The 11762-nt window shown below is 54.0% G+C and overlaps 1 protein-coding gene across 1 annotated transcript; it reads right to left on the reverse strand.

The window, feature by feature from the left end:
- Positions 1 to 1631: 1631 nt before the first annotated feature.
- LOC127006756 (calcium-activated chloride channel regulator 4-like) lies at positions 1632 to 11179 on the reverse strand. Its single transcript, XM_050877038.1, has 8 exons — positions 9823 to 11179; positions 8576 to 8697; positions 8262 to 8373; positions 7349 to 8164; positions 6939 to 7242; positions 6249 to 6820; positions 5687 to 5825; positions 1632 to 5474 (listed from the first exon to the last, which is right to left on the reverse strand). The coding sequence occupies exons 1-8, from the start codon at positions 10351 to 10353 to the stop codon at positions 4747 to 4749; spliced, it is 3324 nt and encodes a 1107-aa protein (XP_050732995.1). The 5' UTR covers positions 10354 to 11179; the 3' UTR covers positions 1632 to 4746.
- Between the last annotated feature and the right edge of the window lie 583 nt (positions 11180 to 11762).

Here is an 11762-nt window from a genome sequence, read left to right on the forward strand (position 1 = left end):
AAATTAATCCTTGCGTGAGGCCAACGAGATCCAAGTCGACGGTTGAACATAAAGTGAGGATTTGCGGCAACAGATTCATCAGTGCCTCGGTCCATTCCTCGGTCTATTCCTCTTCCCTGTCCTCGCCTCCTCCTCCTCCTCCTCCTCCTCTTCCCTGTCTTCGCCTCCTCCTCCTTGGTCTTCTCTATTTCGGTTCTTTTATCCTTTCTCCTTCCTATTTCCCTTTTTCCTTCCCTTTACCTTCCAGTTTTCATCATACCTCCGTTTCGTCCATGTGTCATAAGGTCCGTCCATGTTTCCTCCTCCTCCTCCCTATACATTTCTCTCCGTGTTCTCTCCCCTTCCTCCTCCTCCTCCTCCCTGTCCTCGCCTTCTTCTCCTCCTCTCTGTCCTCACTTTCTCCTCTCCCCTTTCCTTCTTTTCTCTTTCAGTCGTGTCAAACCACCTCTCTTCCCCTTTCTCCCTCATCCCCGCGTGTATAATTGACTTTCCTTCGTTTGTCTGCTGTTTTCGTCTCGTCTCTTCTCGTTTGTTCCCTCTCCACCCCTATTTTTCTTACCTCTCATCCACTGCAACACTCATTCTTATTCTTCTGTTCCTCCCTCATTTTTAGGTGATATTTCTTTTCTTCTTTGTCTTTCTTCTCATCTTTTCTTCTTTCTTCTCCTACTCTCATTCCTTTCCTATCCCTCCATTCTTTTCCTCTCTACTTGATTCCCCTCCCACGGCTGTAGTTTCTTCCTTTTCTTTAAAATATTTTCTCTCCCCTTTCTTTCGTTTCCACCCTCTTCCCTCTCCCTTCGTAACTTTTCCCTTTCCCTCCTATCTTTTATCGGGCAGTTCCTTCACTTCTCCCTATTCCTGCATCATCTCTCCTCTCACGTCAGCTCTCTCTCCTCTTTCTTTTCCTATTATGGTTATTCCTCTCCTTTCCATGGTCGCTGTACTTCTGTCCCATTCTCTCCCTTCATTTATCTACCCATTTCCTCCCATTTTCCCTTCCTCTACCTTACAGCTTTATCCTATTTCCGTTCCGGCCACGTGTCACCAGGTCCGTCCATCTCTGTCCCTTTCCTGTCCCTTTCCCGCTGCCTGCCCAGAGGTGCGGAAAGGGAGGGAATTGTAAGGCCGTTGGGAGGCTTAAAAGGGCGATTAAAGCTCTGTTAATGTTCATATCCGTGAATTATGTAGCGCGCGTGTGTGTGTGTGTGTGTGTGTGTGTGTGTGTGTGTGTGTGTGTGTGTGTGTGTGTGTGTGTGTGTGTGTGTGTGAAACTGTCATGTGAGTCTTTCACACACACACACACACACACACAGGGACGAGGATAAGAGAATGAGGATGAGGGTGTGGGGTACGAAGAGGAGGAGGAGGAGGAGGAGGAGGAGGAGGACGATGTGGGTTGCCAGAATCGGATCTCCTTCAGGATAAGAAGTTTAAGTTATCAGAGAGAATGTTAAAGTTTTAATATTGTTTCATTATTGTTATGGGCTACGTGGCTGGAGAGAGAGAGAGAGAGAGAGAGAGAGAGAGAGAGAGAGAGAGAGAGAGAGAGAGAGAGAGAGAGAGAGAGAGAGAGAGAGAGAGTAAAACAAAACACCCAGGGGATACATAACCAAAATAAAAGCACTCCGGATGTATACACTCACTTGGCAATCTTTAATGACTAGTGCAAAACACAGTACAACGTTCATGGTATATGACACACTTCCAGTTCCTTAAGTTTCACAGTAAGAAAATATTATAATGCCCGTCGGAACAAAAGACTGCGGCGCAACTCTCAATCACACGGGAAAATCACATCGAACGCTTAATAAACAAACATTATTTTTTTACCTTATTTTTGTATCACACTGTAACACTACGAGGGGAGGGAGGAGGGGGGGGGGTTGTTGGGTGGGGGATTGGAAGGAGGAGGAGGAGGAGGTGGTGGATGGGGGGTGGTTGGAGGTAAAGGTTGAGGCGGATGTGGAAGAGGAGGCGGTGGATGAGGTGGTAGCAGGAGGAGGTGGTGGGGGAGGATTGGGGTGGGGTTTTGGGAAGGGTCTGGGTCTTGGGTATGTATGGGGAAGGAAGGGGAAGGGGAAATTTAGGTGGTTGTTAAGGGTTGGATTCGTTTTGTGCGATGAATGGGGAGACGATTGGTGGGGGTGGATGTAATGGAGGATGAAGGGGATGGGGTTAAATTTTACAGGTTTGAGGACTGGGAAGGTGTGAGGTTAGGCTGAGGTATAGGAGACACAGACGAGGTAAAGGGTACGTTAGGGACGTGGGATTAGTGAGAGGGGAGGAATATGTGGGGTTTGTTTGAGATTAAGGCGAGGGGTAGGTAGATGTGGGGTTGGGATGAAGTGTAGGAGAGGAAAGGGACGGTGGGTGGGGTTGAGGGTGAGGTTAGGGAGAGGGGTAGGAAGATGTGGGGTTAAGACAAGGTTAGAGAGCGGGTTAGGAGGGCGAGTGAGGTTTTGCTGAAGTTAAGGAGGTCAAAGGGACGTGTCGGGATTAGGATAAGGATAAGGAGGGGGTCAGGAATGTCTCTTACATGTCTAAAGAATACTGAAATAATCCTGTCGTAGAAAAGCAACAACATTAATGCCTGAAAAGACTTGTGCTTATAAACGAAAGATCGCCGGGAGAGGATGATGGGGGGAAAGGCTTCAAAACGAGAGCGTAATAGGGGAGGCCGGGAATGGTGACAAAAGATCAACAACAACAATAATAATGATAAAAAATAATGATAATAATGATGATGATAATATGCATGACGCTAAATCTCTCGCCATTCCCTTCAGCTTTCATGTCAAAAATAACGTTAAAAAAAATCAACCCACCAACTTAGCAAGGCGAGTAGACTCACACCCAGCGATTTAAAATACAGCCTTTTCTGTTAATCTCCTTGGGATCAACAGCACACTAAGTAATCCTAGCTAAGCCTATTCACTAAATTCACAGGTGTATGTATGTGTGTGTCAGTGTGTGTGGTGGTGGTGGTGGTGGTGGGGACAGGAGGGAGAGCCAGAGAGGGAGAATGTCTTATTTTTCTCGCCTTAACGAAATCCCTCACTGTTTGATCATCATTGGTTGTAAAGTCTATTTATTTCACCTGTTCGCTGCTGGAGTAAGATGAAGCTTCCACAACATTGAAAAGCTGCGATTAACACCCTGTAACTGCCTTGACGGAGAGGTTTGTGGAGGTGTGAGTCAAGATGGTAAAAGTTAGGAGTGGCGAAAGTAACATGAAATTGCAGTGAAAGGGAGGGAGGGAGGGAGGGAGGGAAGGCTTAGGAACAAGAAGGGAGAATGGAAACAAAAATAAAAAAAGAAAGAAAATAACTTGCAGTGAAAGAAACGTGGAATTGCAAGGGAAGAAAAGGGTTTGGACAAAGGTGGGAAAATAGAAAACCGAAATAACGAAACAGGTGAGGTAAAGAAATACAAGAAAAATGGAGAGATGAAATAATAGAAGGGAGTGAAGGAGGAGGAGATAAAGAGATAGCGGAAGAGATAAATCACACACAGGAAATACCTGAAAACAAAGACAGAAAAATAAACGCTGCTAAAAGGAGAGATACGTTGATAAGTGGAAAGAAGGATGTGATAAAAGAAAAAGATATTTGTTGAGGGTAAAGTGGGTGAGGAAGTGTAAAAATAAGAACGATGAAAACAAAGAAATAGATTGGGAGGAATGCGGAGGGCAGGAAAACAAAGAGAATGAAAGGAAAGGAGAAAGAAAAGACAATAAAAGTGGAAGGGATAACGGAAGGAGGGAGGGGAGGCCTTTTCTCGTTTAGTGACCGCTGTGGTGGACGCTCAGGCCTCGAGTGTGTGAACATAGGAGATTACAGACAGGAACACAGCGGGAATACAAGACGGACAGCGGAGAGCAGACGCAGATGTACGAGCTTGTAAAAAAGGAAGATTCATGTTTGCATACGGTATTTTTTAAGATAAAATGCAAATATGTAGATAAGGAGAAGTAAATAAAGTTGTTGAGAGATAAAAGGAATATTTTGAGAGGCTTGTCACACCGAGTTATGTACAAGTATCACATTAAACATTAAACCTCTACATTATTTTGGGAGTGTTACTAGTTTATGTTACATGAGCTATGATATGCGTTCTGTGAAACAAAAGACGATCATCAAAAAAGATAATTATATAAAGGTTCATCTTGAAACACAGCGGAATACAATGTAGAGTTTGGTCCCTCGCATTCGTTCTCTCAACACTCCGCTCAAAATAAAACGGTTCACGCACTCGCCATTCAGTCGGAAAGCTGAAGTAAAGGTTACAGGATAACGCGCGTGAGATCACGGTGCTCGGGAGGCTCCTCAAGTCCCCGCGGCGAGGCCCGCGTCGCGCACCGCCTCGCCACGACTCGCCGAGCCGACACTCACCGGGCTGCCGCCAGAACGGTCTGGCGGCCTCGTCCCCAGAGAGCCTGTCGAGGCCGCCGACACGCGCCGGGCTGCTGCCACAACAGTCTGACAGGCGGCCTCGTCCCCAGGGCATGGCCTCCTGTCCCGCGAGGCCAAGCCGCGGCACGCCCGGCCCCACCACACAGTGCTCGCCACAGTCATCAGGTTCACTTGAGGAAGAGAGTCTTACACGCAGTGTTCAGAACAGTGGATGTGAGGCCGGAGTCGTGATAGCACGAAGACAGCGCACCTACAGTGTACAGTATGGAGGAATTGAGCAGGGAGCACCACACGCCTGAGCCTCTTGGCACTGCTCGCCGCCCGGGGACAGTTACACCTGGGTCACGTTCCGGCGCTTGCGGTCCGCCTGCTGGGGCATCGTCTGCAGCGGGCCGGGGTTGGGGGGGCCGGCGGGGCGGGCGCGGGCCAGCAGATGGCCAGTGAGGGGGTCGTCCCAGGTGGCGGCGTAGCTAGTGTAGTCCGGGCCTGGGGCGGCGCAGGGGCAGGGGCTCTCCTCGTGGGCGCACGGCAGGTAGACTTGAGCCTCGCCCCCGCTGGGCACCGGGCGGTAGTCTGTCACCGTCACGTCAGGGAAGGGGGCGTGGAGGGGGGCACCGTCCACCTGGTAGGTCACCTGGTTGTCTTCTGGAGGCCCGCTGTGGATGGACAGCCGACGCTCGTGTTCCTGCAGGAGGGTGGTGGCGCCCCATGACTGGACCGGGGAGAGCGGGCGGCCGTCCCTGGCCGTCTCGGGGGCGTCCTTCACCACACTGTCCAGGGACTCATGGCTGCCGCCGCCGCGCTCCTCGCCACACAGTGACCCGGACTTCACCATCACGTTCCCGCCGCTGCTGCCGTTCCCTTGTACCTTCTCGGCGTCCTTCTCGCGCTGCTGCTTCCTCCGCCGCGTGGTGTGGCAGTAGCAGTAGGAGATGAGCGCCGCCACCACCACCAGGAAGCCGCCGATGCTGCCCAGGATGACGGCCACGTCCTCCAGCTGCAGGTCCGTCATGCCCACCGGCCGGCCAGACCCGAGCTCTGAGGGCATGGTGTAGTTGCCTGCACGGGAGAGAGAGAACAACCTTCATTAGTAGGCTGCGAGGCCATGTCTGCTCGCCACCTCCGCACCTCCGTGCCGGGTCCTTGCATATGGATACGCCTTTGTGCATGGAGATAATGACATTAGAATGTTATCAGTGGCATTAGTCGGCGAGACCTTATTTCCAAGGGAAATTACAGCAAAGCAGGATGTACAGTGGGCGGCACTTTACCCGAGGTGGTGAGGGCGGGCTGGGTCCTCGTGGTGATCTCATAGGTGGTGGGCGGGCGCGGCACCCACAGCGCAGCGATGTTCCCCACGGCGCCCACGTTGCCCGCTTCGTCCACCGCCCGCACGCTGATGTACCAGAGCTGCCGCACAGAACACAGGACACGTTACTCGGCAGGATTATTGGCGCCTCACTAATGAGATTGTCACGCCGTAACGTTACTCTTGCAAAAATTGCTTTACACATCGATACAACAGAAAGGCAAAACATTTTTATTTACTCAATAATATCAGGAATTTTGTAATTAGTATTTTGTTGTTTCTGTGACAGATGGACCAAAGGTTAATGTGTAAAACTTGTTCAGGCCCTGAAATTTAATATACAAATAAGTGTGAACACTATAAAAAAATACTAGGTTAAGGGCGAAGAGGAAAGCCTTCACGTCCATCTGTTAAGTGGGTTTGCCAGGCGTCGCCGTGAGGTGATGTTCGCCGCTCACTTCGGCTGAGGAGCCGAAAATATAGAGGAGCACCTGGCGGCCCCACACAGGTGCGGCGGGACTCACCTCTTCGTAGCGAACGAAGTGCAGGTTGGTGGTGTGCAGCGAGCCGGCGTTCAGCGGCTGTGGCAGCCCCGTCAAGCGGTCGCCCTGGTAGGCCCGCGCCTCCCGCCAGGTGAGCGCCACCACGGCCTCGTAGTGGTCGGCACGGCCCACGTCCCAGTCGTCCCCAGGGGCCGTCCAGCGCAGCGTTATCTCGTGCACGGTGTCGTTGACCTCCACGCGCAGATCAAGGATCCTGGAGGGGGGCGTCACATCTCGGGCGGGGAAAGGGGACACCACCTCCAGCACCCCCCACGTCACGTGCCGCAGGAAGGGCGCGGCGCGGCGGGTGTGGACGTGCGATAGACTGTGGCCGCAGCACGTCTGGTCGCTGTTCCAGGTATCGTAACTGTGCTGGTAGTAGTGCGGCAGGTGGGAGGCCGGCAGCTTGTGGTGGCGGGTCGGCGGCCCCTTGGCCACCACCGCCAGGCCGCTGTTGTAGTCCACGTCGGCGGTGAGGAGGTATCGCCCTGGATTGCCCTGGAGCGGCGGCAGGTAGCGGGAGTAAATGCCGTCGCCCCGCGTGATGTCAGGATCTGAAAGAGGACAACAGAACCACCCGTCAGGCCCGCGACAACAGGTGCCCAACACACAACCCCAGACGAGCGAGCAGAATAAAGCAGGAGTACACACTTAAGACACTATACAACTCACCGCCGATGCCATTGTCCCAGAGGTCGAGTTGGATTGGCCGGTAGTTGCTGCCCGTAGCGTTGGTGCCGAGGCGCTGCAGCTTGGCCACCACACGGGCGTTCATGACGGGTGCCACGCCCACTTTGACCTCTGCGTACAGCCGTATGGGCGAGGATGGATCCGAGGAGTTGACGGGGCGCGAACCGGAACTGGTCCAGAGCTTCACGCTGAGGCCCGAGGAGGAGTTACGCTTGGCGGTGACCTGCACGTATAGCCCCTGGTGCGAGTCGGCTCGGTTCTCCACGCTATACGACCACAGGCCGCGCTGTACCCAAGGTGACGCCCGTCAGTACACAGCCCAACAGACGCGTGGGGATATAAACAAGTAATGACAGGACTCTACTTACCCGCCCGGAGGCCGCCTCACTTACCTCTGCTTTCTCCAGGTTGACGAAGATCATGTTGACGTCGCCGTCCTCCTCTTGCACGTTGACGGAGGCGATTTTGTGGCCTGAGGGCGCCGTCAGCTGGATGATGTTGCCCACGTGGTTCAGGTCGTAGTAATAGACGGAGAAGCGAGCGTCGGATCCCAGCGAGGCGTCCAAGGCAAAGGTTCCTTCAGACATGGAGGCGATACCGCCGGGGTAGTCAGCACTGTGGACCAGCACGGTGGAGCCAGCGGCGGGCGGGGCGTTGCGCTGCACGGCGGCCAGCAGGGCGTCCATCAGGGCCACCATCATCTTTACCTTGGAGTCGTTGCCGACGCCCTCATCCATCACCGTGTGCAGCGAGCCATGCGTCGCGGCCACAAGGTCTTCCAGGCCGTGGGAGGCCGTGGCGGCGCCGCGACGCTCCGTCAGCGGGTACAACACAACCTCGATCCTTAGGTTGCGCTGCTCTGCCAGGGTGATCATCTCATCCACGTTCCGGCGCGTCGGCGGCCCCGATCCGGTGGTGATGAGGATGAGCGTGGCACCGTCGGCACCCTTCGGGTCCTCGTCCAGCACGCGCACCGCCTCCTGCATGCCACACAAGATGCACTTCTGGCTCTCAGGGACAGTGGACGGGTTGCGGGGCAGCGAGGAGCCAACCCGCTGCCGCATGTCGGAGTCGTCACTCTCGATGTAGGTGAGCGGCGCGACGGTGCTGGCCACAGACCGGAAGGTGACCACGCCCACGTGCGCCCCGTTGGGCACGTCATATACCACCACGCGGCGCATCGCCTTCCTCAGGAACTCCCAGCGCCGCTGTGGGGCATGAGGGGACGGTGAACACACACACACACACACACACACACACACACACACACACAAACCCTCGTCGGTGAGGACCTGAGAAACTGACCTGCAGGTTCATGGTGGCGGTGTCCTCGATGACCAGCACGTAGCGGGGGTTGGCTTGCTGCACGAACCTCAGGATGGGCTCCAGGCCGCGGCTCCCATTGCTGGCAGGGTTCCTGTCGAGGGTAGCGGAGGGGCAAGGGTTCAGGTCTAGAGAACGTAAAGCCGAGCAGACAGGGAGGCGGCAACACCCTGAAGCCGTCCCTTGCTAATAAAGCTAAAGGAGTTCAACAAGCCATTTATAAACAATAAGAAATGAATTTTATAACATCAATACAGTATTCGATCGGCCAGCACGGTGTCCGCCTCTGTTCTCACCTTCCGCCAATAAAGTCGCTGGTCTGCTGGATGATCTCCCAGGCCGAGCGTCCCCCGCACAGCGCGTTGTGTTTGGTGGGCGCCACGCGGTTGTGCGTCTGGTCGTTGCAGAATAATCGGATCTGTGACGAAGAAAACAACAATCAAAGTCAGCGGGAGGAGAGGCGCGAGAAGGGCGAGGCAGCGTCACCCTCGAGCTATCAAAAGTGCGAGAAAAAGCGTAAAACAAATTGCTCCACTTAGGAAAGATATTTACATTTTTCAGCTCCCCGATCTGACGTGAATACCGACTCGTGCTTAATGAAGAACACGCTGATACAATCGTCGAGGAGGGGAGGAAAAACGCGAGGAATCTGCGCCCTAATCCCTGGGCCGGTCCCAATAGGAGGTTATAATGAGCGGCAGTCGGTCTTCGTCTGTTGGAGTGTCTGGCGAACACGTGTGTCAGCGTCTCGGGCGATGTGATTAATGAGCCTCGCTTGGCTGCCCTTCATTAGTGCTTATTCACTCATGGAACGAGGCGACGGTATTGATATGTTCCGCGGCGGGATGATGAAGGGGGGTGTGGGGGCGGGGTGATGAGGGAGGGGGAGGAGGAGGAGGAGGAGGTGCTGGGGGATGAGGGGAGGGAGGGTGAGGGTGCGGGGTTTTGAGGAGGGGAGGGTGCGGGGGAAAAACCAGGCTGCTATGACCGGTGAATGAGGACAAGGGAGAACGAAGATGTATGAGTTGAGGAAGAAAGGCCGCCGACACCGCAAAGATTGATATGTTGGCCTAATGTTCACTGCCGATAATTAAAAAAAGAATAATTTATGTCAATGTTAGATCTAGGGATTGCCTAAGCTGACGTACTCAAAGCCTCTGTATTGTAATGGTAATAAATGCGTGGAAAAAAATAAGTATTCACTATATTTGACTGAGGCCTAAGTTAGCTTGAAAATCGTTAAAGGAAATACTCTTGCCATCTTAAAAGGCCTGCAATAGCTTGAATACAGTTTTAAAGAAAACGTCGCTGCTCGTCTTTTTGTATCTTCAGATAGCGAAGACTTTGGCGTTCTATTTTACTTTCCTTGTCTTCCAAACATTTTTCTTTCCTCTTCCTCTCTCTCTTTCTGACTGTGAACCTTCAAGGGGAAAACTTTGTTTCTTTTTACACATTATGGCCTGAGTGGTAGTAGAGAAGCTTTTTCTGCCACTTAGGGAAGCTTTTTGGCAAAGACTCTCTATAAGCCAATAATGACACTCACCGTCGGAAGCTCCGGGAAGGAGAGGAGCGAGGAGCTGAGGTGGTTGTTGCTGTAGGGCTGCGGCGAGAAGGTGCAGCCGGGCTGGGACGGGTCGCAGGTGTCGCCCTTCACCGCCCCGTCGGTGCAGCTGGTGGCGGCGAACTGGTGCGTGTTGGGGTCACGGAAGGTGGGCGGGTAGAGCGGGTCGTTGGCGTGGCCGCGCTCGTCGAACACGCCCCACCGGAATTTTGCCCACTCCGACAGGAGCAGACGCGCCGAGTGGGCGTAGGAGTCGTTACTGGCAGCCCGCAGCAGGTCGCCGCCCATCTGGATGAAGTCGCCCGGGCGGCCGCAGCCCTGCGTCTGCTGCGTCCACGGCCGGGCCCCGAACACTGGGTGGGAGGTCGTGATGCGGACGTGGCCCTCCGTGGGCGCCGAGGACTCCGTGAGGGGGTTGAGGAGGGAGCAGCTGAGGGCGTCGGTCCTCCAGACGCGGGGAAGCGCCACAGTCACCTGCCTGATGGACGCCCGCCCGCGCGTGGCCGTCCACATCTGGCTGGACAGCTCTCGCAGGACGCTCTGTAAGGAGAGAATAAAGAGGAGTAATGAACCGCCTTCTTAGGAATGAAATGCACGCGCCCTCTGAAGCCCTCAGTACATTGTTTCTGAAAAAAGAGAGCTTAGCGGGGCGCCCGTCACCCCGTCGCCGCGTCCCAGAGAGGAAAGGAGTCTTCCCCTCCGCCCGCCGCTCCAGACCTGCCGCCGCCGCCGCCGCCGGGAGTGGCGTGCCATACTGAGACTCATCGGAAAACAAATGACGAATGAGGGACAACACGGCAGGAGTGGCCGCCGCTTGGCGACCGTTGTGTCGGCACTGCGGCGCGGGGAGACGCCTTTTGTGGCGCTGACAAAGCCAGGAACAATGTCACCGGAGGCCGGCGGGTCGTCGGCCCAAAACGGACCTCCTGCCGGGGCGCCGCAAGGCTGCCTCGTTCACGCCGGCCGCTGCGGGTATAAGATCTCGGAGACAGGGTCTTGCTAACTAATTAGCAGACACAAGTGTGTTGAAATACAACTCGAGAGAACTTCTATTAGATTATGGTAATGAGGACGGCCGCCGGTTATGTGGGGACGAGGATCACCAATGACTGGAATGTAAAAGTGGAGGAGAGGGGCGGTCCAGGCGGGGAGGAGGGGAGGGGGAAGGGCAGCCCGAGGCGCCTCATTCCTCACCACAAAGCCACACACTGGCCGCTCAAACTAGGGGAAGGGGCCGCCAAACTACATTATGATACTATGCAAAGTATTAGCGACTGTTGCCCGCCGCTGCAGCCTCCGCCCACGCGTGGAAACACCTCAAGCGTTGAGGAGCGAGTATGAGCCAGTGATCATAACTCTGGTAATATTAATAACAACAACAATAATAATAATAATAAGTAAATATGATAACCAAATAGGAGTAATAATAACATGAATCAGACAAAGCAATCTAATAACAGCCAGCAAAGAAGCAAACAAATCACGTCGCCCAAGCGTGGAAGCCTGCACGGGTCTGGGAGGCGAGTGTGTGAGAAGCAGAAACTTTACATCCCACTGACCCGTGACAAGGAAAACAAAGACGGCCTCCTCCCCTTTGATGAGGCCCAGCGTATACACGGAGGAGGAGGGGAAGGAGGAGGAGGAGGAGGAGGAGATGAGCAGGCGGAGGAGTAGGAGGAGGAGGAGGAGGAAAAGATAAAAGAAAAGGAGGAGCTGAATGTCAAGAAGGAGATGATCGAACACAGCATGATGGAAGAGGAGGGGGAGACCGATGAGGGGGAAGAGGAGGAGGGGGAGAGGGAGGAGCAGGAGGGAGGGAGAGAGGGAGGGAGAGGTAGGGATCATTAACATCAGATAAAAGAAGAAACAAAGAAGGAAAATGAAGAGGAGAAGAAGGACTGGAAAACAAAAGAAGAACAGAA

Source organism: Eriocheir sinensis, chromosome 33 (assembly GCF_024679095.1).
Source record: "Eriocheir sinensis breed Jianghai 21 chromosome 33, ASM2467909v1, whole genome shotgun sequence".
Classification (NCBI taxonomy): domain Eukaryota; kingdom Metazoa; phylum Arthropoda; class Malacostraca; order Decapoda; family Varunidae; genus Eriocheir; species Eriocheir sinensis.

Excerpts from the sequence above, each read along its gene's own strand:
- LOC127006756 (XM_050877038.1), bottom strand. The coding sequence starts at position 10,353 with ATGTGGACGGCCACGCGCGGGCGGGCGTCCATCAGGCAGGTGACTGTG. Across the intron at positions 8,698-9,822 it reads CCTTCCCGGAGCTTCCGACG|ATCCGATTATTCTGCAACGA; the intron begins GTGAGTGTCATT and ends TCTTCGTCACAG. Across the intron at positions 6,821-6,938 it reads CTGGGACAATGGCATCGGCG|ATCCTGACATCACGCGGGGC; the intron begins GTGAGTTGTATA and ends GTCCTCTTTCAG.